The sequence below is a fragment of the Rattus rattus genome, chromosome 2, assembly GCF_011064425.1.
Source record: "Rattus rattus isolate New Zealand chromosome 2, Rrattus_CSIRO_v1, whole genome shotgun sequence".
NCBI lineage: Eukaryota > Metazoa > Chordata > Mammalia > Rodentia > Muridae > Rattus > Rattus rattus.
In genome coordinates, this window is record NC_046155.1 from 171864605 (window position 1) to 171892531 (window position 27927).

The 27927-nt window shown below is 43.2% G+C and overlaps 1 protein-coding gene across 1 annotated transcript; it reads right to left on the reverse strand.

Moving 5' to 3' along the window:
• Positions 1–209: 209 nt before the first annotated feature.
• LOC116892580 (hereditary hemochromatosis protein homolog) lies at positions 210–27856 on the reverse strand. The gene is made up of 6 exons (XM_032894360.1): positions 27745–27856; positions 17469–17561; positions 7853–8116; positions 7385–7657; positions 5555–6079; positions 210–1241 (listed from the first exon to the last, which is right to left on the reverse strand). Exons 1-5 carry the CDS (start codon positions 27833–27835, stop codon positions 5589–5591), a joined length of 1212 nt encoding a protein of 403 aa, XP_032750251.1. The 5' UTR covers positions 27836–27856; the 3' UTR covers positions 210–1241; positions 5555–5588.
• Positions 27857–27927: the final 71 nt, after the last annotated feature.

The window sequence follows — 27927 nt, forward strand, 5'->3', positions numbered from 1 at the left end:
TTCACAGAGGAAGGAAATAAAGAAAGTCAGATACACACACACACACACACACACACACAGACAACCACCTGTTTCACAAGTGCACATGAATACTTATATAAATACACACATATCTACATATGTATGTATGTACACATACATACAGACAGGCATATATACATAAAGACACATTGTAATACATACATTCAGACAGACACACACACACACACACACACACACACACACACACACACTTGTTGGATGGGGCAGAGCCTCAACAGCCACACTTTTTTCTTAGCCTTTTTATACATTTTTAGATTAAAAAATTATTTATAAAATTACCTCATAGAGAAAATGTTACATAAAAGGGGAGTTCAAAAGGATGTTGTCCAAAGGGATAGTAAGTTCAAAGCAGCTTTTCATTCTGTAAGCTCGTTATAAGTTCAAAGCAACAGTTCCACACGGCCTTGCTTTAGCACAGTGCACACCTGTGACCTCATCCTTGGACTGGACCTAGAAAGAAGGTTTTTTCTTTCATCACAAATCTGTCTTAATCCTATTTCTCTTCTTAGTGCAATGTATGAAAGCTCATTGTACTCCTTGTTATGCAGCCCTTACTTAACCATTCTACGAGGAGGGGGCACAATTTATTCTCGATTCTAACTTTATTACATCTTTCTGGCAAAACAACCACCTAAACGGCATTAATTCACGAAAGCTCATCTTCATGTTGATCTGCAGGACATTTTCCCAATAGGGTGGCTGGCAACCAGGAAGCAACCACAGCAGTCTGTAGGCAGTGAGTGAGGGTCTCCCAGAGTCCACTCTCACCAAGCCAAATCAATGAGGAGCACGGTACTGACAACCATGAGAAAACACATCAGGAGCAAGAACAACCCTGGGACTAAGTCTCTGGGGCAATGCCTCCCCAGAGCACACGCATCTCAGCAGGACAAGATGGTGGGCCTTCTCCAGGGAGCTCACTTGACCACTGCTGCTACTCCTGCATGGCATCTGCCAATTAACAAAATGGGCAGTTTGTACTTGTTGGGTCGCTATGGAAGCAGCTTTAGGTACTAATAACAGTGATACTACAAACATGCTAGTTAAAACAAGACCCGAGAACCTTCCTTTTTCTGGAAGGAGCCTGATGTGAATCTGTTGTGAATCTGTTGTGAATCTGTTGTTCGGAATCATACGGAGTACAGGAGCCATAATGAATGCAGGAAGTGCCGGAGTCCTTGCCCATTGAGTTCGGTAACCTGGAACAGAGATGTGGAGTGAACGACACTGACTACGTGGCGCCCTTCAATAAAGTGACCCTGAATAGCTCAAGCTGTCTTTATTTATACAGAATTTCAGAGCATTCAAACACATACAGTTTTAGATTTTTCTTAATCATTATTTAAGTATCTCAAAAAGTGTTTACTAAAACTCATTTTAAGTTCCCCTTACTTCGTCGATGTCAGAGATCACCGTTTCCCACGTCTAAGCAGTGCAGCATTACAATCCAGATGATTATGTCATAGCTAAGCACACCTGAATACTGCAAGCCATAATGACTTAAGTGTTGTATTGCAAGCCAAAATGATTAGATCCAGACAGGCACATCTAGTTTGTGCATAGGCCGGCAGCAGACATGCAGTTTCAAAGTAAAAGGCAACAGGGATCCAAGCATTTGACAGGAATACAACCTCTGTTTTATCACCTCCTAACTCAGGATGCTCACAACGTATGCAAGTTGTCTTTGCGCCGTAATCTCTTAGTTTTACAGTATGGTCCTGCCCTATACAACTTTTCTATAAAGAGCAGAAACTGACAATTAACACTTGTCTGTCCTCTCATACATACTGTTCTTTCTTTTGTATAAACCCTTACCTAAGGCAAAGATGAATCTATTCAACTTATGTTTCTTTTAAGAGCACAGCAAATTTTACTTACTAACTTATCCTAGGAATGAAGTAACTTGTCCTGAGAATGAACTATTTACTGTTGACCTTTAGGCCCTATCTTTTCTAAGTGAGTTTTGAATTTTCCCTATCTTTTTTTTTCTTTTTTTCGGAGCTGGGGACCGAACCCAGGGCCTTGCGCTTGCTAGGCATGCGCTCTACCACTGAGCTAAATCCCCAACCCCGAATTTTCCCTCTCTTGAATGTATTGACATGCTTAGGTGCTCAGAAAAAGTAGTTGATGTTTCCAAACCCCTTCCTTTGTCCTCATATATTCCTATCAAATCTGAGACCATCCAATAAGGGATCTTCTTTAAAGGTCTCAGTCAAAATCATCAACCAAAAAGTACACGTGGAGGGATCCATGGCTCCAGCTGCATATGTAGCAGAGGATGGTCTTATCTGGCACCAATGGGAGGGAAGACTCTTGGTCCTGTGGAAGCTTGATGCCCTAGCATAGGGGATGCTAGGGTAGTGAGGCAGGAGTGGGTGGGGGAGCACCCTCACAGAGGCAGGGGGATGGGGGATGGGTTAGGGGGCTTGCAGAGGGGAAACCGGGAAGGGGAACAACAATTCCAATTTTTGGAATGTAAATAAATAAAATAACCAATAAAAAATAAAAAATTAAAAGTCTTAGTCAGTCCTATCTTAACTTTTTGAATAAATAGAAATCATAGTTAAATTTCCAAAGGATTGATGCAGTCATTCTTGTTATCTTTCCCACTGGTCCTTGCCAAAATGGAGAAAAACTCCAAGGGACCTTGCCTCAAGGAGGTCATTCACAGAACATTCATGCACCTTCCCCAGGAGAGACAACATGGCCCCTGCCAAGGAAGGCTGTGGAAGCAAGAGAAGTTGTTATGAGCAGAGGGGTGGCGTTTATACAATTAGAGGGGATACAAATTGATGCAAGTCATTTTGAAGTGTCCCCCATTCTCTCCAATAGAGGAACTCCCAGCCAGTAACAAACATGAAGAGGTAATACAGGTAGTGAGGTCAAATATAAAACAATGTCTGTGTCATAGTTGCTCATTTTCTCCAAATGTCCCATAAATGCTCACATTACCTGGGGCTAATAGTCAAAAGTCTTGCTGAACTTTTCCCTAGGAGACACTATAACAGGGTGTAGTCTGGGAGATACTATATCAGGATGTGGACAATGAGGGCATCCTAAAAAGCCACCTTCAGCAAGACCTGGTGGGCATTTGCAGGACAGGTCGACCAGTTGACCAGTTCCTCAGGTGGGTTTTTTTTTTTTTTTTTTTTTGTTTTTGTTCAGAGGCACGGAGTTTTCTTTAGAATTCCGGACTACGCCACTGAAGGAAGAATCCCACTGTGAAACCAGGGCACCAGATTTTCACCGTGTACTGGAAAAGGTCCATCCAATGAGGTAACTTGTGGGTGATTAGAGACTGGAAAACTCAAGTGATGAATGAATTGATAACGCCTATCCAACCCTTACTATACCCCAACAGGTATAGTACCTATAGGCCTAACAGGACACATCTGTGCTGACCCACCAATGACAAATAGGAAGGATGGGTAATATCCCAGGACAGTTAAAAAAGTCAGTGCAGGCCCCACATGGGAAACATCTAGAACTACTGTTCTCAAACTCTATAGTGCTGTGACCATTTAGTACAGTTCCCTACATTTTAGTGACCCCACAACATGCTGTTGCTAGGCTGTAATGGTAAATTTGTTACTCTTATGAGTAATAATGTAAATATCTGATATGCATGATATCTGGAGCTTGTGAGCCACAGGTGAAGAGACACTGAAGAAGATCAATGACCTCATTCTGATACTTATAACTATGATGCAATATTTTAGAAGCCAGATTTTTTTTTTACATTCCAAAGCTGTCTCCCCTCACAGTGCTCCCTCCCAGAGTCCCTTCCCCCTCCCCTCCCCTTTACCCCTGAGAGAGTTGGACTTCCACTAGGTATCCTCCTATCCTGGCACATCAAGTCTCTGCAGGGTTAGATGTATCCTCCTCCATTGAGGCCAGACAAGGCAGCCATGGAGACTGAGCTGCATGTTTGCTTTATATGTGCAGGGGGCCTTGGTCCAGCCCATGTATGCTCTTTGGTTGGTTGTTCTGTCTCTGAGAGCCCAAGAGTCCAGGATATTTGACTCTTTTGGTCTCCCTGTGGCGTTCCTATCCCTTCAATGCTTTCAATCCTTTCCATGAGAGCCCCAGACCATTGTACAATGCTTGGCTGTGGATGTCTGCATCTGTTTTGGTCAGCTGTTGGGTGGGGCATCTAAAAGAGTAGTTATGCTAGGCTTGTGGCTGCAAGCATTACGGGATATCATTGATAACGTCAGGGATTGGTGCTACTCCACGGGAAGGGTCTTGAGTTGAGCTGATTATTGGTTGGTCATTGCTTCAGTCTCTGCTCCATCTTTGTCTCTGTATTTCTTTTAGAAAGGACAAATTTTGGGTCAAAATTTTGTGAGTGGGTTGTTGTCCTTATCCCTCTACTAGAGGTCTTGCCTTAAAGCCAGGTATTTTAAAATGAACCTTGACTTGATGTACATTATATCCATTTTAAAAATAATTGTTAATCACAGACCTAAAAACTTATCCTTTATATACATTAAACTAGTTACTCATAACTTCTAAAATTTTCAGTGTTTTATTCTGTAACCATATATCCATTTAATCTTTACGCATAAATCTTTACTAAAATAATTTTTAATATTTTAATAACATTTTATTATTATGATACTTATATTCTTATTTATAACATTTTTATTTTTAAAAACCATTATAGAAATATAATTTTTAATTTTAATTTATTTTATTTTTCACATAAAATTGGTTGGGACGATTTGTTCTTCTTTTATTGTGGAGGGGTATTAACATCTAACAAGGTTTGCTGTGATCATTTCAGACTGGCATGGTGAAGGCAGGAGAATAATAGTTTAACTTTGAAAATGGGGCAGAAATCCTGTATTGGACCCTAAAAATCCATTTGATTATTAGTATAGATTTAAGGAGTCCATAGAGAATAAAATATCTTCAAAATCTTTTAGATGTTTATATATATATATATGTATATATGTATATATATATATGTATACATATGTTTATATGTATATATATATATATATATATATATATATATATATATATATATATATGTACGATACCTCCCCCAGGTGTTTCATGGATATATTTTGAGGAGAAGTTTCCATGTTTGAATCAAGATGAAATTGGAGAAGACATCATCACCTGGTAAAATGACTCTCGATCACCTCACGGGCTATCAGTTCTCCCTCTGTCTTGTTTGGCTGTTTGTTTTCTATGTATTTGGTGAAGAGACAGGGACATTTGTAGGTTGCCACAACCAGTACTTTGTTGTGAGTGTCCAGCCTGCTTCCCTGTCCCTGTATTCCATAATGTATGGAAGAACACATCCGAAGTAGCACTGTCCTTCCACCAGGGGGCGGTGCCTTTCAACAGCAGGGCAGGTTAACAGGCCAGGGATGGTGACTCCTTAGCCTCCGTTCACCAGCCTGATAAAATGGTGGGTGGGTGGCTACCTTTCTACTCGTACAGTATACAAGGCCTCTCGCCACTCCTGCCACCTTCTCTTACAGCCTGCAGGGATGCTCACCTGGTTTCTTGCTGTCTTGGGTGTTCGTGCTGCTCTAGACGAGGGTCAGAACTGCCAACGCTGTAGAAAAGAACAGAAGCCACCAGAGCAGAAGCAGAGTGGAGTCCCCACCAGTTTTCCTGGTCCAGGAGGTCACCATAAAAGCTGTGGTCATTGTAGTGCACAGGCTTTTCTTGACCCTGCCTCCCGCACCTAAGATGGAAGGTTGTCTTGTTTTCTCACCCGAGACATTGTTCACAGTAACAGCACGCTTCTCTATGTTGCCGCCATGGTAACTCAGATTACAGGTGAACTGTGGTTCCTGTCCAGGAAGAACCCAAATGGACACCCAGATCTGGTAGGTCCTGTCCCCACTGGGCAGGACGGTCCCTGGTTCAAAGGCTTTCTGCTTTACCAGCTTCCTATCCTGAAGCCAGGCCAGGGTGCCCCTGGTGGCCACATGGGGATACAGATTAAAAGCCCGGCATGTCAGTGTGACTCTGCCCAGTGGATAATTCCTGAAGGTCACGATCACCATCGGGGAACCTGGGAGAAGAGAAAGTGAGTCAGTGAGGGTGAGGATCCCTCTATCTCAGCACGGTAGGTTGCCTAGAAGAACCACCCTGTTCATATTCGCCTCCCATTTCCCCTCCCGAGAGGCTCCCAGTGGCTGTAGGATTGAAGGAGGCTGGGGCTCCCAGTGCTTTTTAGGGTCAGGCTCTGATTTGCACGATGAGAGAACACGATGTCCCTGCTCTCAGCGGCCAACAGGTCCTCGATCCAGCACAGGGAGCACCAGGCACCAAGAGGACAGGGGCTCAGGGTTACAGAGGCTACAGATCCAACCTGGGTGGGATGTGCCTCGTTTCTATGACAAAGCCAGCTTTACAAGCCTTAAGGGACAAGTGAGGGACTCCTGAAGTACAGTCAACTGACTGTAGCCCTGAGTCTGGAATTGACCAGTGTCTGCCTCCTGTCTTTCTTCCTCCACAGATTTCCCAGAGGTAGGAGATGTGTGTGTGTGTGTGTGTGTGTGTGTGTGTGTGTGTGTGTGTGTGTGTGTGTATCACAGGCATCATGAGACTGTTTTTACAAAAGACAAAGCTATTTAAAAAGAAAACACAACCTTTTAAACATTTTATATTTACTTGCTTCATTTTATGTGTATGACTGTTTTGCCTGCATGAATGTGTGTGCACCATGTGTACACCCAGCGCCCATGGAAAACAACAGAGGGCACTGGATTCCCCAGAACTGGAGTTACAAATGGTTTTAAGCCACTGCCCGGTGCTGGGAAGTCAGCGTGGGTCCTCTGCAAGAGCAACCAGAGCTGTTACCTGTGGAGCTCATCTCTCCAGCCCCAGGTTGACTTTTTTAAAAGTAAGAGTTGAGCAACAGTAAGAGGACCTAGATCAGGTCATGTGACATGGGGTAGCTTGTGTTTGAATCTGTAGCACAGCCCCAGGGTTATGTCCTCCTCTCCTATTATAGCTGCTGGTAAGGGTGGCTCTGAACCCACCCAGTCCCACCCAGGGCTCTCCCCTCCTCCAGGACAATCTCCATCCTAGAGTGGGGGTTGTTGGAAAGAGGGGAGTGCTTTTTATGCTGCATGTGAGGCCCCTGTGTCTGAGATCCAGCCAAACTCTGGGAACCCCTCCTTTCGGATCTGAGGGCACTAGTAGTGGCTCTGGAAGAGACTCTATGTCCCCACTTCCAGGCACCACCATAGGCTGTGCCACCATTGTACGTACAAGTGAGAATTCAGACCACCACAAATACCATGGAAGGAGCCACTGGGCCACAGGAATGCTCCCCTGGGTTCTGGGAACCAACTCTGGTGACAGTCCGTACCTGTGTCAAGTGGTTCACTTCTCAAGGAAGCCAGGTGTCTCTGGAGCTGAGCAGGACATGTGTCATCCAAGAACGTCTTAACTAGGTCAGCCCTGGGTGCACGTGGCTCCCAGAACGTCTTCTGCTGGGTGAAGGGCACATCCATCGTCCATGTGAGAGTCCTCTGGTCGAAGGTGAGGAGGTTCCGCCCGTCGTAGCCCAGGTGCCAGAAGCCTCTAGTGCTTCCGTTTCTTTGAAGCTCACAGCCCAGGGTTGCCTGAAGGATGTGAAGGCCTGGCTCACCCAGGCAATGACCTGTTAACTTCGTGTCTCTGGACCTCATTTCTCAGTGGGGCCACCAAAGTGTGCTGATCTTGCTCTTTTAGGGGAAGACCACTGGTCTGTTCAGTCAGCTTAGCCACACCCCGCCCCCACCCGGACTTCAGGAACCAGTGCTGGATCTGCATGCACTGAGCTCCATCCACTCACCCTTATCCTGGCCTTTCTGGCCTGTGACCTCAGCTAGCATCCTTTCCAGTTGCTCCACCATTTCCTGCAGATCCTCAGTCTCTCTTGCCCAAGCCATCGCTCTCCAATGTCTCTTGATCCTAGGTTCCCAGGAGTCTGTTCTGTTGCTGCTTTCATTATAGTGTAGGAAGGGCTCCTCATCAAAGTATCTCCAGATCAGGACCTGGGGCAACTCAGGCAACTTCAGAGACAAGGCCATGAGGTCATAGCGCAGAGTGTGGGGTCCTGAGGAGACAGGTTCATTGAAGGATTGAAACCAGACTACTCCATGCCTCAGTGTCTCCCAGGTAGATTACTGAGTCCACAAGCATCAATAGCTGCTTGGGGCATAAAGCCTGGTTGTATATTAATGTATCTGTTTTCACAGGAGGGGAAGGTGTAGCTAATGTCTCAGCAAAATGGTATACATTGGGACCTTCACAATAGCCCTTAAGGCTGTGGAAAAGAACTCTAAAAGCATGAGTTCAAAAATAATATAATATCTTAACTATGCAAAAATGTAAAGATGCAATATGAATTCATAGGAACTTCACAGATCTAAAGGAACAGAGGCAGCTGGACCACGAGCCAGCTTGTCAGAAAGATACAAAGACAGGCAGATTCCTGAGTTCAAGGTCAGCCTGGGACACACTGAGTCCAGGCCCAGGTGTGGTAGAAATTGTAATTTCAGGACTGGGTCCAGCTAGTTTACCATCTGTGTGTAAGAGAGGCAGGCAGATCTCTGAATTCTTTTGCAATGTTAAAAGGAAATGTGTGCTTGTTGTTCACTACGAATTAAGGAGCCAGGGTTGTGGGATGCTGATTATTAGGATAATCAAAAGGGAATCTGAATTGATATATAAATAAAAAACTGGGGCATTTGGTCTGTATGAGATGAGCTGGCAGAAAGTGATAGCAGTTAGCTCCCTTTTAAGAATTTTCTCTAGCAAGAGCTGAGCAGGCTAGAGATCTCTGGAGAGTGAAAACAGCTCTTCAGGAATTTTTTCTAACAGGATTTCTGACTTGGTCAGAATTCCTTTAGAGGGCTGACACAGCTCTTTTAGAATGCTTGCTAGCAGCTATGCAGAGAAGGCTGTCTGAAGAGCAGACACAGCCCTTTTAGAATTTTTCGGACTTTCTGATTTTGATAGAGAAACTTTGAGAATTTTTCTAATAAGATTTGGAAGATCCGAGAATTTTTTTTTTAATAGCAGCTTTTCTGACTTCGATCAGAAAACCCATGAGCTGTTACAGAGAGCTTTTAGAAGTTTTATTAGCAGAGAGAGCTGTCTAGAGCAGAAAGATAATCGTGCCAACCAAAGAGCTTTTAGAATAGCAAGAAAAAGCTGTATAGAGCAGAGGAGAGAGAGAAAGAGGGAGAGAGAGAGAGAGAGAGAGAGAGAGAGAGAGAGAGAGAGAGAGAGAAAGAGAGAGAGAATAGTTTGAGAAGTCATGTCAGCAGAACCTAGGCTGCCAACTTGAACCCATGATTTGACTTCTGGTTGTTTGTTTTCCTGCTCCCAAACACCCCTCACTCAGGAACATAGACCTAGCCAAGGTTGGTCCTTGGGAGTAGACATGAAGAGTATGAGCTGTGCCCCCAAATACATAAACAAGAAGTAAGAAGATATTAAAGATAAACACCAAAATTAAGAAAGAAAGAAAAGAAATCATTGAATTAAAAAAAGAATTGAGGGGTTGAAAAGATGACTCGGTGGATAAGAACACTGGCTGCTTTTCCAGAAGACCCAGGTTCAGTTCCCAGCACTGTTATGGTAGCTCACACATGTCTGTAACTCCAGTTCTAGGGGATCTCCCACCCTCACACAGACATACATGCAGGCAGAACACCAACATGCATGAAATAAAAAGAAAAGAATTAAGAATAAAAAAGTCAAGGTCTCTAAAACATTTAAGAAATTAACACAAGGGCTGGAGAAATAGCTCAGTGGTTTTTGACAGCTTTTGAAGAGAAATGGCATTTGATTGCTACCACCCACATGGTGGCTCACAGCCATCTATAATTCCAGTTCCAGGGGGGTCTGATGCCCTCTTCTGGCCTATGAGGGTATTGCATGCATCTGTTACACAGACTAGCATGTAGATAATACATCCATACAGATGAAAAAACATTATCAATTTCGAAGAAATTAACCTGTAGGTCTGGCCTCTGAAGGTACTGCTCACATGCGTTACACAGTCTACCATATAGACAGTAATGTATACACTTAAAAATACATTAACAAATTAAAAAAACAAACCTGTAGGTGAGTGTGGAGGCATGTGCACTTGAGAGGCTGAGGCAGGAGGATGACAGGGCTTTAGGGTTCCCACAGAGTGAGAAACTGTCAGAGAGAGTCATGTAAGATTTCAAAAAATTTGCCACTGAGCAAACTAAACTGGGTTTCGCTGGTCTCTGAGATCAATTGGTTTAGTCTTCCAGATACCTAAATGATCTTATCTAAACTCTAGCAGAACATGGACCATGGGATTCATAACGATTAAGCTGCCCCGTAACTTCTATTTGCCTCCCTGCCAACACCTGCCTAGGTCCTTAACCTCTGCACACCCCTCCCCAACACCGATACCCCCACTTGCATAATTCCTTTACCTCCACAGTGGGAGACAGCCATGGCCACTATGATACTGTGAGTAACCAGGTAACCCAAGACTTCCTCAGAGGCCCTGAAGGAAGGACAGAGGGAACTCAGGTTCCGTGGCCTTGTCCAGGGGTGGACTTGGCAAGGTTGGTCTGAGGCTGGAGCCAGTGTCTCGAGGAGTTGAGGTTGTGGTTTCTGGGGACTGGACTCCCCTCTGTGCCATGGTTCTCAGTCCTAAGGCAGCTGGGTCTGAGGTATCCCATGTTCTTTGCTCCAATGTCTGACTGAGCTCTCTGCTGACCTTGGCTGTTTTACTGGGCAAACAATGTATGAGATGTTGTGCTTCTTCATAAACTGGCTTGGCACAAGGCATCAGCTATGGCTTTGGTCTCGTCTGCCTCCCATTTTCTCTATTTCTCACCCCTGGTCCTCACACTCATCACCCCACTGTTTGAGATTCTTATTCCTGCAGGTCTGGTACAAGTGGTGCCCACATGCAGGGCACTGATATGGGAGAAATCATCAGGAGTGAGTAGGGCAATGATATATAGATTAAAAAGAGTCTGAGTAGGGCTGGAGAGATGGCTCAGAGGTTAAGAACACTGGCTGCTCTTCCAGAGGTCCTGAGTTCAAATCCCAGCAACCGCATGGTGGCTCACAACCATCTGTAATGGGATCTGATGCCCTCTTCTGGTGCGTCTAAAGACAGCTACAGTGTACTCACATACGCAAAATCAGTGAGCCAGAGTAGAAGACTGCATGAAAATAGCAAATACTGGGGGAGTCACCATCCCTGACCTCAAGCTGTATTACAGAGCAATAGTCATAAAAACTGCATGGTATTGGTACAGAGACAGGCAGGTAGAGCAATGGAATAGAATTGAACACCCGAAAGTGGACCCACACACCTATGGTCACTTGATCTTTCACAAAGGAGCTAAAACCATGTAGTGGAAAAAAGAAAGATTTTCAACAAATGGTGCTGGTTCAACTGGTGGTCATCATGTAGAAGAATGCAAATCGAACCATTCTTATTGCCCTGTACAAAGCTCAAGTCCAAGTAGCTCAAAGACCGCCACATAAAACCAGATACACTCAAACTAATAGAAGAGCCTTGGACACACTGGGCACTGAGGAAAATTTCCTGAACAGGACACCAATGGCCTATGCTCTGATCAAGAATGGACAAATGGGTCCTCATAAAACTTCAAAGCTTCTGTAAGGCAAAGGACACTGTCATTAGGACAAAACAGCAACCAACAGATTAGGAAAAGATCCTTACCATCCTACATCCGATAGAGGACTAATAGCCAATATATACCAAGAAGTTAGACTCCAACTAAAGCCAAGAGCCAAATAATCCTATTAAAAATGGTGTACATCCACACAATGGAGTACTAATCAGCTATTAAAAACAATGACTTCATGAAATTCATAGGCAAATGGATGGAACTAGAAAATATCATCCTGAGTGAGGTAACCCAATCACAAAAAAACACACATGGTATGCACTCATTGATAAGTGGATATTAGCCCAAAAGCTCGGTTTACCAAATTATACAATCCACAGAACACATGAAGCTCAAGGAGAAGGATGACCAAAGTGTGGATGCTTCAGTCCTTCTTAGAAGGGGGAAATATTCGTAGGAGATAGATATGGAGACAAAGTTTGGAGCAGAGACTGAAGGAAAGGTCATTCAGAGCCTGCCCCACCTGAGGATCCAGCCCATAGACACACAGACACCAAACTCAGACAATTTGCTGATGCCAAGTGGTGCACGCTGACAGGAGCCTGATACAGCTGTCTCTTGAGAGGCTCTGACAGAGTGTGACAAATACAGAGGCGAATGCTCACTGCCAACCACTGAACTGAGGATGGGGTTCCCCCTGGAGGAGTTAGAGAAAGGATTGAAGGAGCTGAAGGGGCTTACAACTCCATAAGAACAACAATAGCAACCAACCAGAGCTCCCAGGGACTAAACAACCACCCATCCCCTCTCCCCCTTCTTCCATGAGGGTTTTCTCCCACCCATCCACCCACCTTTTCCCGCCTCCCCACTCTAACATTCCCCCACATTTTCTGTATCCATTCCACTGTTGAAGGATATCTGGGTTCTTTCCAGCTACTGACTATAATAAATAAGGCTGCTATGAACATAGTGGAGCATGTGTCCTTGTTAATAAGTTGGAGCATCTTTTGGGTATATGCCCAGGAGTAGAAACCTTGATACTGATTTCCAGAGTGGTTGTGCCAGTTTGCAAACCCACCAACAATGGAGGAGTGTTCCTCTTTCTGCATATCCTTCCCTGCATCTGCTGTCACCTGAGTTTTTGATCTTAGCCAGTCTGACTGGTGTGAGGTAGAATCTCAGGGTTGTTTTGATTTGCATTTCCCTGATGACTAAGGATGTTGAATATTTCTTTAGGTACTTCTCAGCAATTTCATATTCCTCAGTTGAGAATTCTTTTGTTCAGTTCCATACCCCATTTTTAAATAGGGATATTTGATTCTCTGGAGTCTAACTTCTTGAGTTCTTTGTATATTTTGGATATTACCCCTGTATCAGATGTAGGATTGGTAAAGATCTTTTCCCAATCTGTTGATTGCCATTTTGTCCTAATGACAGTGTCCTTTGCCTTACAGAAGCTTTGCAGTTGTATGAGGTCCCATTTGTCCAGTTTTCCCCAGTGCCCATGTGTTCAAGATGCTTCCCCACTTTTTCTTCTATTAGTTTGAGTGTATCTGGTTTTATGTAGTGGTCCTTGATCCACTTGGACTTAAGCCTTGTACAGGGTGATAAGCATGGATCGATCTGCATTCTTCTACATGCTGACTACCAATTGAACTAGCACCATTTGTTGAAAATGCTGTCTTTTTTCCACTGGATAGTTTTAGCTCCTTTGTCAAAGATCAAGTGACCATAGGTGTGTGGGTCCATTTCTGGGTCTTCAATTCGATTCCATTGATTTACCTGCCTGTCTCTGTCCCAATACCATACAGTTTTTAATCACTATCGCTCTGTAATACTGTTTGAGGTCAGGGATGATGATTCCCCCGGAAGTCCTTTTATTGTTGAGGAGTTTTCCCTATCCTGGGTTTTTTGTTATTCTGAATGAATTTGCAAATTGCTCTTTCTAACTCTATGGAAGAATTGAGTTGGAATTTTGATGGGGATTACATTTAATCTGTAGATTGCTTTTTGGCAAGATGGCCATTTTTACTATATTAATCCTGTCAATCCATGAGCATGGGAGGTCTTTCCATCTTCTGAGGTCTTCTTCAATTTCTTTCTTCAGAGGCTTGAAGTTCTTGTCATACAGATCTTTCACTTGCTTGGTTAGAATCACATCAAGGTATTTTATGTTACTTGCAACTATTGTGAAGGGTGTCTTTTCCTTAATTTCTTTCTCAGCCTGTTTATCCTTTGAGTAGAGGAAGGCTACTGATTTGTTTGATTTAATTTTATACCTAGCCACTTTGCTGAAGTTATTTATCAGGCTTAGGAATTCTTTGGTGGAACTTTTGGGATCACTTAAATATACTATCATATCATCTGCAAACAGGAATATTTTGACTTCTCTCTTTCCAATCTGTATCCCTTGATCTCATTTTGTTGTCTGATTGCTCTGGCTAGGACTTCAAGTACTATATTGAATAAGTAGGGAGAGAGTGGGCAGCATTGTCTACTTCCTGATTTTAGTGGGATTGCTTCAAGTTTCTCTCCATTTAGTTTGATGTTGGCTACTGGTTTGCTGTATATGGCTTTTACTATGTTTAGATATGGGCCTTGAATTCCTGATCTTTCCAAGACTTTTAACATGCAGGGGTGTTGAATTTAGTCAAATGCCTTCTCCGCACCTAATGCGATGGTCATGTGTTTTTTTCTTTGACTTTGTTTATATTGTGGATTACATTGATGGATTTCCGGACATTGAACCATCCCTGCATCCCTCATCAAGACAGATGATAGTTTTGATGTGTTCTTGGATTCTGTTTGTGAGAATTTTTTTCTTTGTAATTTTTTCATTTTTATTAAATTGGGTATTTCTTACTTACATTTCAAATGTTATTCCCTTTCCCGGTTTCCATGCCAACATTCCCCTAATCCCTTCCCCACCCCTTCTATATGGGTGTTCCCCTCACAATCCTCCCCCCATTACCACCCTTCCCCCAAGAATCCTGTTTACTGGGGGTCCATCCTTGGCAGGACCAAGGGCTTCCCCTTCCACTGGTGCTCTTACTAGGCTATTCATTGCTACCTATGAGGTTGGAGCCCAGGGTCAGTCCATGTATAGTCTTTAGGTAGTGGCTTAGTCCCTGGAAGCTCTGGTTGGTTAGCATTGTTGTTCATATGGGGTCTCAAGCCCCTTCAGCTCTCAGTCCTTTCTCTGATTCTTTCAACGGGGGTCCTATTCTCAGTTCAGTGGTTTGTTGCTGGCATTTGCCTCTGTATTTGCCGTATTCTGGCTGTGTCTCTCAGGAGTGATCTACATTCGGCTCCTGTCGGCCTGCACTTCTTTGCTTCATCCATCTTGTCTAATTGGGTGACTGTATATGTATGGGCCACATGTGGGGCAGGCTTTGAATGGGTGTTCCTTCTGTGTCTGTTTTAATCTTTGCCTCTCTATTCCCTCCCAAGGGTATTCTTGTTCCCCTTTTAAAGAAGGAGTGAAGCATCCATATTTTGGTCATCCGTCTTGAGTTTCATGTGTTCTGTGCATCTAGGGCAATTCGAGCATTGAACTACCTGAGGATCCAGCTATACCTCTCTTGGGCATATACCCAAAAGATGCCCCAACATGTAACAAAGACACGTGCTCCACTATGTTCATAGCAGCCTTATTTATAATAGCCAGAAGCTGGAAAGAACTCAGATGCCCTTCAACAGAGGAATGGATCCAAAAAATGTGGTACATCTACACAATGGAGTACTACTCAGTTATCAAAAACAATGACTTTATGAAATTCATAGGCAAATGGATGGAACTGGAAAATATCATCGTGAGTGAGGTTATTCAATCACAGAAAAACACACATGGTATGCACTCATTGATAAGTGGATATATATATATATATATTTACCACTTTTCTTTCCTGTGTTCAGTGAAAAGGTGGTGTCAAAGGTCAGTTTCAAACCTTGACAAATCTGGTCTTCAGTTGCAATCTCTGTCCCCAAAGTGTTATCAGTGTTCTGTTTCTCTGTGTAAGTCAGACCATACTCATACCATTTGTACTTGCTCCAGGATCCCACTAACTTTACCAGTGTCTGTATTAGATGAGCCAGACATTGAAAATTCCACACTGCTGCATGACTTTGTTTTCACATTCAATTCTACCAACCCAAAGCTGAATCCTTTGTTGAAAATATCTCTGGCAGCTTTGCCAAGGTCAGCATAAGGTGGAGGGATACACATTGGCCATGGGCATACAGGTACAGGACACTCAGCCATGGCAAAGTTGTGGGGGAAAAGATGATCTGTGGGTGTCCTGAGGGTCCTGGCACTGCCGCCACCTCAGCTTGAAGCTGAGGCCACTTCGCTATCTGGAAGTTGCTCTGCAGCCACCATGGCTGGAGGCAAAGCCACTTACACTCTTTTCAAACAGCACGCATCCTCTCAACTGTCCGCTCTGGCAAAACATCTGATAAGTTTGCCTTTATGTGTTACTTGCTCTTTTCTCTTAACATCTTTTAATATTTTTCTTTGTTTCGTGCATTTAGTGTTTTGATTATTATGTGATGAGAAGATTTTCTTTTCAGGTCCAGTCTACTTGGTGTTCTACAGGCTTCTTGTACATTATGGCCATCTCTCTCTCTCTTATTTATTTTATGTTTATGAGTACGTTGTTGCTGTCTTCAGACACACCAGAAGAGGGCATCGGATCCCATTACAGAGGGTTGTGAGTCACCATGTGGTTGCTGGGAATTGAACTCAGGACTTCTGGAAGAGCAGTCTGTGCTCTTAACCACTGAGCCATCTCTCCAGCCTGGCCATCTCTTTCTTTAGGTTGGGAAAGTTTTCTTCTATGATTTTGCTGAAGACATTTTTGGGTGCTTTGATCTGGGAATCTTTGCTTTCTTCTAGTCCTATTATTCTTAAGTTTGGTCTTTTCATTGCATCCTAAATTTCCTGGATGTTTTGGCTTAAGAGGTTTTTATGTTTTGAATTTTCTTTGACCTTTGTATCAGTCTCGTCTAAGGTATCTTCTATGCCTGAGATTCTCTCTTCTATCTCTTGTGTTCTGTTGTTGTGACTCCTGACCTCTTTCCTAGGTTTTCCATTTCCAGGGTTACCTCTATTTGTGTTTTTTTTTTATTGTTTCTATTTCCACTTTTGGGTCTTGGACTACTTTGTTCAATTCCTTCATCTGTTTACTTGTGTTTTCCTGTATTTCTTTCAGTGAGTTATTTATATCCTCCTTAAAGGATTCTATTATCTTCATGATATAGGATTTTATATTAGCATCCTGGTTTTCAGGTGCATTGGTGTATCCTGGGCTTGCTGTGGTGGGAGAACTGGGTTCTGATGGTGCCAGAGTATATTGGTTTCTGTTATTTATGGTCTTGCTTTTGCCTCTCGACATCTGGTTATCTCTGCTGTTAATTGGCCTGGGTGTCTGTCTGAAGCCTGCCTGCTGTGTCCCTGGGTTGCTGCAGGTCTCCTTGGGGGCCTGTGGCCCTGGCTGTAGCCCTAGCAATAAGTATTTACTTACTTCCTCTCTGTTTTATGATGAGGTGCTAAATACCAAAGACTCTGCAGTTTCTGGCCTCAGAGGAACTCAGACAGGTGGGATGGGTACCGCAGCAAAGTATCAAGATAGGTAAATGCTATTATAATAAAAGCATCCATAATATCTCCCAAGACCAAGTTTTGCCCCCGCTAAAGCTCTCCTCCTCCTCCCCTACCGTCAAGAAAGAACAAGAATGTTAGATCTGGCCTCTGGCACAGGAAGTATAATCCAAATGGCCCAGGTACCAATTGAAATGGCAGAGACGTACCTGCTACCTCCTGTGTGGTTACTCTAGGCTTCTCTAGAGTGTTCCTGATGTCTGTGTTGGGGGCAGAAGGCACTCGTCTTTTGTAGTCACCCACTAGACAAAAGTTGAATCAAGTTATATACACAGAATGCTATGGCAGATCTATCTTCAAAATGAATTGAATCCAAGTTACATGCAGGCAGATGGTAGCAAACTAAGTTTACATATTGTGTTAGCCATTGTTCCAGTGCTGTGAAGAAACATCATGACTATAGCTCCTTTTTTATTTTTAAATTTGGTTTTTCAAGACAGGGTTTCTCTGTGTAGCCTCGGCTGTCCTGGAACTTGCTGTGTAGACCTGGCTGGCCTCAAATGCAGAGCTCCTCCTATCTCTGCCTCCCAAGTGCTGTAATTAAAGGCATGAATCACCACCACCTGTTGACCATGACAACTCTTATAAGGGAAAGCATTTAAGTGGGCCTTATTTAAAGGTTTCCAGGTTTAGTGCATTGTATCATGGTAGGAAGCATGGCATGAATCAGGCAGATACGATACAGGAGTTGAGAATTCTACATCCAGATCCATAGGCGGGGGCGTGGGAGAAGAGGGAGAGGGAGAGGGAGAAGGAGAGGGAAAGGGGGGGGAGGGGGGAGTGGAGGGAAGGGAGGGGAGAGAGGAAGGGAGAGAGAGAGAGAGAGAGAGAGAGAGAGAGAGGGAGGGGAGGGAGGGAGGGAGGAGGAGGGAGAGAGAGAGAGAGAGAGAGAGAGAGAGAGAGAGAGAGAGAGAGATAGAGATAGAGATAGAGAGAGAGACTGAGACGACTGAGATGGACCTAGCTTGCTTGGGCTTTTGAAACTTCAAGGTCCACCACCACAAACTTCCTCCAACAAGGCCACACCTCCTAATCCTTTCAAGTAGCACCACTCTCTGGTGACCAGACATTAAAATCTATGAGCCTATGGGGGCCATTTTTATTCAAGCCACCTCTCTGTTAGCATACACACACGATTTCACTGGTCTGCCCTTGGGGACCTAGTAGCTGCTTACATACTCACCTAAGGTTCCTGCCAGGTGTGCCAGATGTGTGCAATGCTTGAAGAGCCCCCAAACATCCCAGATCTCCCTCTCCCCCCCCCCTCTCTGGTTCTCTCTCTCTCTCTGCTCCTGGCATTTCCTCTACACCAGATCCATTACATGGTGTATTTTCTCGGCGAGTACCTTAGCTCGGTTCACCCAAAGTATCCCCTGAACACATTATATTTCATAACACTGGTGACACGTCCTCAGGGGGCTCTCTTGGTGTCCATCCACACTGGGATCCTACCTGCCCACTGCACCTGCAACAGATCTGCAGTCTGGTCCACTGATTGCTAGGCATTCCATCCAACACTGACAATAGGTGAGTTCTCTCTCTTACTCAGTTTAAGAGTTTCTCTGAACTGACAACTTCCCTGGTTGAGGCTCCGTTTCTCCAGTAGTTTCTCGCTCACTTGACTTCTCTAAGAAATCCTGGTACCAGATGAGCCTTGTCTGCTTGTGCTTTGGTACTGTTCACTGTCCACTGAATGAAAAGTCGCCTGGATGTCTTGTGCCTCCTCAGCTCAACCTCCAGTTCCTGGGACACCTCAGACCCAAGCTTGGGACTCCTCCATACCTCTGTCCATTAAAACTGTGTCCTGATACACTTAGCTTCCAAACTTATCAAATATGGCTTCAATATATCACCTAAGCGATTGGAGGGGAACATGGAAAAAGTTCTCCTTTTTTATCCTGTTTTCCTTACTCCAAGCCCTGCTTGATTCTATCTGGTTTCCCTACCTGCACTCTGTCAATGTCTTCCCGGTAAGTTTGGAACAAGTCGGAGCCAGATAGGAGCAGAAACTGCAGCAACTGCAGAAACTAGCCCCTCCGGAGATGAGTACAGATCATTTGTCTGTGAATTTGATTCCAAACTCTAGAGTCTACCGTGTCCTCCCCATGGCTCTGGCTCCTACAGCCTGCCCATGTGAGCCAGGCTCTCTTACCTCCTGGCTTTCTTCAGTCAGCCTGCTCTAAGAGAAGCATGCTCTGTTCCTTCGTGAACTCAGGTTTTATCACAACAACGTGGCCCCATTCAAAGGCCAGAAACTGGCACATCTGATTTCCAAATTTTCACTCCCACAGACAAATGATTCCAAAACATCTTTCATCTAAACTTGCTCTGCTCTATGCTTAAGGTTCTATTTCCACACTCTTAAAATTTTTTTAAATCTTAATCTTTTTGCAGTCTGCTCTCAAAAAAAAAATCTTAAGATTATGCTGTAAACACCTTTTAAAGGATTCGAAAGTTGCTCATTGGTATTGTTTCAAATCTGTATAATCTGCAACGATTATTTGGCTTTGAACTTATATAACAAAAGGTTTGTAATTAAAATCTATATACATAAGCATATATATGATTTAACTCTTGTTTAAGACACACACACATATATGTTCATGTATGTATGCGTGTATCTAACTCAAATTCAACTCTATATGTATGTAACTAGGATTTAACTCTGTATGTAGATGAGCATATAACTTGGATTCAATCTCTCTCTCTCTCTCTCTCTCTCTCTCCTCTCTCTCTCTCAACAAAACACACACACACACACACACACACACACACACACACACACACACACACTTTTAAGAAGCAACCATGTCGGCCACATGGCTTGCAACCTGCCATATGATTTCACCATTTTAAGATGACCACATAGTTTAAAGCAACAGTTGTAAAACTTCTCTGTTTATTATTGTATCTCCTCTTAGACTAGGAAAACAACAACAAGTCTTAAATGTTTTAGATTGGTATGGAGTTTTGTATGATGGTAAAAATTCAAAGTTGTATTTGCTACAACATGCTGTATATATGATTCAACTCTGGCTTAGAATATGATGATGAAATTTCATGGCTACGAAGGTCCATTCAGATTAACAAAAGCTAATTTAAGGTGCATGTCTAGTTACTTAAGTCTTTTCTAATTGCTCAACACCAGGCTGCTAGAGAAACAGGTAAGTAACAACATATGTTTGATGAATAAGTTATGTTTAATAATCAATAATCTATAAACTTCCAAAGTCTAATGAGATTTGCAGTAATATTTATATAGCTTTTTTGTCTTTTAAGATTTAGTCTTTGAATAAACTAAGCCACACAGAAAAGGACAGTGGCGTATAACGTAGTACAGTAGGAGCAGTAAGGCCACCAGCCTCTCTATGGACAATTAAAAATTGTCTTCGGTCCCCAGCTCCGAAAAAAAGAACCAAAAAAAAAAATTGTCTACAATTTTTAATTTAAAATATTTACAATTAAAAATTTCACTTTGATACTAGAAAGGCTTCAACTCAAAATTGTTAAACCTAACAGGGATGTAATATAAAGTCCCAGTCTTTAGGGAAGCTACTATGTTATCATAAACTCTTAGGGATAATTAAATGCAAGTCAGTAGTCAGTTACCTTATAAAAAATATAAATCCTTCAATGTGTTCAGAAATATATTTGTAGTCACACTAAGAACTGAAGCAATTGATTACAGGAACAAGCCTTATTAAGCCTCCTTTATCTGCGTTTAAAGTAAATCACTGGAAACAGCAAAGTTCGTCTATTTAGGCATACTTTAGACTGATGGTCCTCTAACATTTCAGATATCTGCAGAATAGGGCATTTAACGTGTTTAATAGAGAAGCTTTTCCTGATAGGCACATCAGCTCTTGGCAGTACCCCTTCCTCCCAAGAAGATGATGGGCATTGAAGAACAACTACCTGGACCTTGCTTCGAATGTGGCAAAGCTGGCCACTGGGCTGTAGCTGCCCTTGCCTCTGCTACTGACAGTGCTCTGTCCAAACTGTGGACAGGCAGGAACCTGGGAAGTTGACTGCCTTACTTTGCCTGGACAAAGGTAGGGCAGTCCTTCAAAATTTCTGCTTCAGAGAAAAGTCTGTCAGATCTTCCAGACCTGGCAGTTGTCGAGGGATGCCTGCCACCTTGGGTAACCGTCCGGGTAGTTGATAAGCCTCCATCCTTTTGAATAGACTTGGAAGGTGCTTGGTCTGCACACCCTGCTTCTTCAGGTGAAATTTATCCTTCTCAGGTCTCTGGTGGGTTTGAAGACTGGATTTGTGAAAGACTTATCAGTTTAACATCAGAGACCAAGGTATCAGATGCCTTCTCACTCCCCTTCAGGTGTAAAAATCAGCCCATAGGTCTTGGCCTCCTGGAACTGCCACTACTAAGTCTAGACACAAACTACCCTGGTACCAGACTCAGAAAATAAGTTTCAAAGGAACCGTTTACTGTTCCCTCATCTAAAGAAACTCATTTCACAGTGGTGGCTTCCAGTAATCAACCACCTGTGTCTCATGGTAGATAATTAGGAAAAAAGTGTAAAGTTTAGGTAAGATCTGGGGGTACAGAGGCTTAAGTTGTGAAGATCTAAGAAAGTGTTTTAGGGTCTAAGAAGGTGTTTTAAGGTTGGTCAATGTAGGTTATAAAGGTTGGAGGAGGTGAAAGCTTAAATGACGATAAGAAGGAGATTTAAGGTATATAAGAGAAATTAAAAAGTGCTTTAGGTTTCTTTTAGCTATGCTGGTGTTGTATTAAGACTTCGAAAGTTCAGAGTTTTAACCATTAATCAGTGGAGTTTTGATAAGCTATTAGTGTACTTCTGCAAAAAAAATCCATCCACCGTGTGGTCTGCTAGTATAGTCACAAGCTCAAGATTTTAAATTTACTTTGGTTGTTTTCTAAATATATACCTAAAAGGGACTTCTCCGTGTACTAATTTCCTATACATCCAGTCTTCTGGATCAAGGGAAGAAACCCCTCTTTCACAGTTGGTAGTCATACTAAAGACCAAGATCAAGCAAGCTTTCGCCCCTTCTGCTCCACAGAAGATTCCTGTCCTCCCCGAGCTTGCCTTAAAAAGTGTTCATTCCCTCAACCCAAAAGTGTTTCTTAAGCTTCTACTATGACACCAAGCTGTGGATATGTGGGTCTCAGAACAGATTACAATGGTAATGCTAACGTGTCTAAAAGTTCTCTATTTTGTAAACTCATTAAATTCTTGCAAGCTTCAGAGAATTGACTTGAATTTACCTCCTTCATAGGTCAAATGGACTCCAGACAAGTACCTGTCAATCAATAGCTTGTTTCCCTACATGCCTGTTATGGAGGGTGGGATCTCTTCTTTCCCTGGTTTTGGGAGTTCCCTTCTTCAACTACCAAGACCACCGGCCTTTATATGGCATCCTGCCGAGTCCAGCTGCATCCAGGACTGCTTCAAAGCAACTAGCCCCAGGTGCTTGGGTCTGGCCTCACAGACTGACTCAACTGGGCCTGTACTTTTCTAGCCCCATATTGTCCCACAGAACCTGGACAGCAAGTTCTCCTAGAACTTGGCAAATTTCCCAGTTTCCTTAGGGTCCCCAAGAATGTGGATGCCCCAGACAGTAGGAAGCTGTCTAAAGGACACAATGCCCTCATTCCTCCTGCATCCTTACTCCCTCCTAATTCAACAAAAAGGGAGGAACCTTGCCAAGACTGAACCCCCAGTGAACAGAATTGTTGGGGGAGGGCGGAAATGGGGGGAGGATGGGGAGGGGAGAACCCATATCGAAGGGGAGGGGGAGGGGCTAGGGGGAACGTTGGCCTGGAAACCGGGAAAGGGAATAACAATCGAAATGTAAATAAGAAATACCCAACTTAATAAAGATGGAGGAAAAAAATAAAAAAAAAAGGGAGGAACTTTTTAATATGGGTGAATAAAAATTAACAATTAATTTAATTATAATATTAACATATATAACACAAATATGTACATAATATATTTATATTATTAAAAGAAATTAATAAAAAGGGAAGATTTTTTATTATGGATATGAGAGTGTGCAGCCAATTCTGTTGGCCTGCTCGCTGGCAGCTGCTTCTATCAACATCTGCCTCTCCTGCCAGGTGCACCAAATGTGTTCCGTGATAAAAGGACCCCCATGTGGGATGATGTCACAGATGAGGCAGGCACAAGATAGAATGAGGCCTGTCATTGGATGAGAAGGAAGGATGGGCGGGAGAAAAGTTTGAAGGAAGAGGAGGAGACTGCCGAGTAGCCGCGGAGAGACGACTGATATTAAGATTCCACGCTGTACCTTTACAGGTAGTTATGAATGTTCTTAAGGGATGGATGTGTACTGGGCTTTGTATGTTTAGGTGGGCAATTATATCTTATCAATTGGATCAAAGCTTATTGTGTCGTGTGGTTTTTCATGTGGAGAATTGAATTTATGAGAGTGTGTGGGACGCTGCGGAGTTGGGACGTGTGTTTCTGGCATGGAAACCTGCCTTGGGAACTAGATGGGTAGAGAGATTGCTGCCAGGCTCAGAGAGAGGCCTTAGGCAGTGGGATATGGGATGGAGCAAAGTGGGAGAGAGGCTTTGCTGACTGAGAGGAAGATATCTAGCAGGTACCTCGGGGCACTGCGGTGTCTAACCTAATGGGAGATAAAGACAGTCATTTATTTTTTATAATTTTACAACAACATCCCCACCTATCCCAGATCTTCTTCTCTGCCCCTTCTCTGTCTGTTCTCAGATTTTCCTCTCTATATTCCTTGTGCATGCCCCCTTTCTGCCCTCTCTCTCTGTCCTCATGGGTCTCTTGCTATCTCTGGCCCTTTCCCAGGTCCTCAATCCCCTCCACTCCCCCAGTAAAGTCCCTTTTACACCAGATCTGTTGTGTGGTGTAATTTCTCAAAGGTGCACCTTGGCTTTGGCCCACTAAAGGTATCCCCTTGTTGCATTATATTATATTATATATATTATATATTATAAGTGTTATATCACTTGTGTATAGATTTGAAAATATGAACCATTTGTTATAAGTTTTAAGCTAAATTTGTTCTGTTTTATAAATTTTTAAAACAACTCCCAATGAACTTACAAATCCTAAGATAGAGTTCACACATGTAGTCTTACAATTTATACTTTAAAATTTATACTTTAGCAAAAGTTTTAGAGATATGAGAGAGGGGAGGATTTGGAGAGTTAAAACTAAGAACTGTACGAGATGAGCAGCGGGTGATCTGTACTGGGAAAACTTACTCTGTAGCTGCTTTTACGCACATCGTGCATTTTCCTGGTCTGCTCTGTTCAACTCTCCTCCTCATCAGAGTCCGGTGGCCCACATGACCCAGGACAGAGAAGCGGTCTATAGGAGAGATGGAAGCATTTCTGTGTTCTCTGACCTCCTATACCATGGCTCCCCTTGACCAGAAGTACAGTTGGGAGAAGCTTTGGGACCTGGAATAAAACTTCAAGATGGAACCGTACCCGGACCTCCAGGATCGAACAATCATGGCTACCAGACTCAAACTAAAGGAGAAGCAAGTTGAGACTTGGTTCATCCAGCGATCCTTGGAGCAGGAGACGCGCCCTCCCAGGCTGCAGCAGTCTGCCCGGGACCATACCTCTTCTGCTACCCACAAAGCCCTCTGCTGCCGCCAAGCTGGAAGTACAGGCTCGTTCCCATCAACCCCCCCGGAGTCCTCAACCAGCTGCAGGCACAGTGCTGATCCTCCTTCCCCATGGGGCCACTTCAACATGTAGCACAAAAACCTCCCTCACAACACCCCTCCTTTCCAGACTCCTAGCTGCACCAGACTCAACAAATGGTGGATGCATTCCAGAAACCTCAGGGTCAGTGTCTGAATACCTGGGTGCCCTGACAGATGGCATTGGTCAGAAATGGTGACCAATCTCTGAGGGAAGCCTATGGTTCCTTCTTTTAACAGCCTCTCCTCAAAGGTGAACTATCAACTCAATTACGCAGGACAGTATGACGTCTTGCCTCCTTTCCCATGGCCTGATTACAGACTAACATATACTGCCAGATACATTGTGTAAGCAGTGTACAAAGAAAAGTGCTTTGAGTGTTCAGCTTGGTGGCAGGCATAGTTGTGAGATTAACTGGCTAACACTGCTAGCTTTTTTTTTTCCCTCTGAGACCTTGATCATTTGTTTTGTGTTCATCCATCAATGAGTATTTTAGTGCGTGTGTGTGTGTGTATGTGTGTGTGTGTGTGTGCCTGTGTTTGTGTGTGTGTGTTTGTGTGTGTGTGTTTGTGTGTGTGTGTTTGTGTGTGTGTGTGTGTGTTGTGTGTGTGTGTGTGTGCGTGTGTGTGTGTGCGTGTGTGTGTGTGTGTGTGTGTGTGTTTGTGTGTGTGTTGTGTGTGTGTGTGTGTGTGTGTGTGTGTGTGTGTGTGTGTGTGTGTGTGTGTGTGTGTGTGTGTGTGTGTGTGTGTGTGTATGTGTGTGCATGTGTGTGTGTATGTGTGTTCGCGTGTGTGTTTGTGTGTGTGTGCATGTGTACGTGTGTGTATGTGTATGTGTGTATATATGTTTGTGTGTGTATGTGTATGTGTGTGTATATGTTTGTGTGTGTGTGTGTATGTGTGTGTGCGCACGCGTGTGTATTTTTGGTCTATTGGGGCTTCTGAGGCATCTGCTTGGGGATTTAGATCTGGGAGTGACTTACTGATAAAATGAAATTGTTGATGAATAAAATTAGTTGCAAAAAAACCAAAAAAAAGTTATAAGGAGAAAATCACTTTAATGAATACAAGTTATAAAAAAGAAATCGTTTTAATAAATAATTTATATGTAAAGATGGGCTTTTTACAACATAGATAACTAAAAACTTTTTATGAGTTATAAAGGTCTGAGTAGGTTGTTTAAAGTATATAAAATTGTGAAAAGACTTAAAGATAATATATATATTAAAGTTTCTAAGGTCTAATATCAATAATTCCAAAAAAACCCCCTAGCTTTAATGCATGTCAAATCAAGGTTTATTTTAAATACTTGGCTTCTATGAAAGGAATTAAAAGGGTTTTGGTTTGGTATCCTTGTTCAGGATCAGATTTGCAAGGCTGGTTTGAGCCTGGAGAAACTCCCATGGAGGAGTCAAGGTTACAGTTTCTTGGAACCGACTCCTTCTTGGAGTCTTTCATCATCTGGGTCTGAGGTCTTCCATGTTCTTTGACCACACTGTTCTTTTCCGTGGTTGTTGCCCCCTCTGTGGTTAAAATATTATATTTTATTTTATATTTATATTATATAATATATTTTATATTTATATTATATTTCTATTTATTATATATGCCTGGCAGAAGGACCAGTTGTGTGAGACCCCATGGTTCCACTCACTCTTTATCTGTATTTCTCATGCCGGGTTCCCCCACTTTGAATCTTGCTGATTCACTCAGCCTCAGGTCAAATATACCCTAACTACCACTACCATACTCACTCTCTCCTGTCGAGGTCCTAAAGACCCTGAAGATTTTATACCCAGACCTCAGGCTACAAAGAGTCCCTAAGATGATCATTGACTCCTCTGTAGGTCTCAGGATGTGGACTCTTAAAACCCTCAACTGTGCCTACCACCAAGCTGAACACTCAATGCACCTTTCTTTGTACACTGCACTTGTTCTTGTTGCCATAGAAACTGAGTTGCTTCCCAAACTCAGTGCTAGCAAAGCGTGAGCCATCAGCTCTGGATAACCATTGATCATCCTGCCCCATCAAGTTCACAGGAGTCTGTGATTAAACTACTATACTAGCCAGCCACAGATAATTTCTCCAAAAGTCAGTGTTCCAAAGTTCCCCCAAAGGCTACAAGATATGCACATTTCCAGGGACTTAACTAGATAATACACACAGGTACATACACAGACACACAGGCACAAACACAGACAAATAGAGACACGCACAAACACACAGACATACACACAATAACACCACACACACACACACAGATCACACACATACAACACATACAGACAGACACAGATATACACACAGAGACACATATACCATACACAGACATACACAGAGATACACACAGACACACAGAGACACATACCACACAGAAATACATAGACACACACACACCACATACACACATATAACACAGACACACACATAGACACAGACACAAAGACACAAGCACAACACACACATATAACACAGACACACACACAGGCACAGACATACAGAGGCACAAATGCAGCACACACATATAATACAGACACAGAGACACAAACATAACATACACAGACATATGCATAGAGAGACATACATATACGTACACAGACACACACTACATAGACATACACACAGATACATACACCACCACACACACACACACACACACACACACGCACACACAAGTTTGCTCATGCTACACTCCACAGAGGGAGTCCCTCTTCCTGCTCAGTGCTCACCTGCACAAGCGCCCAGTAAATCCTCCAGGAGCAAGAACATTATCCACAGCCGAACTGCAGCTTCAGCTCTGAGGTCCCTGGACAACATCATCTTCTTCTGCCTTTCTGAGACTCCTGAGTTCACTTTGAAGTCAAAGCAACAACCTCTTACTGGCTCCACCCACACCAGAATCCGAGAAGCAG

Bases quoted from the DNA above. Each gene is read 5' to 3' on its own strand.
- LOC116892580 (XM_032894360.1), bottom strand. From the start codon at position 27,835: ATGATGTTGTCCAGGGACCTCAGAGCTGAAGCTGCAGTTCGGCTGTGG. The intron at 8,117-17,468 runs GTACGTCTCTGC...CTGTCTCCTCAG, and splicing joins AACCACACAGGAGGTAGCAG to GACCCCACACTCTGCGCTAT. The intron at 7,658-7,852 runs GTGAGTGGATGG...TGGGTGAGCCAG, and splicing joins CCAGAAAGGCCAGGATAAGG to GCCTTCACATCCTTCAGGCA.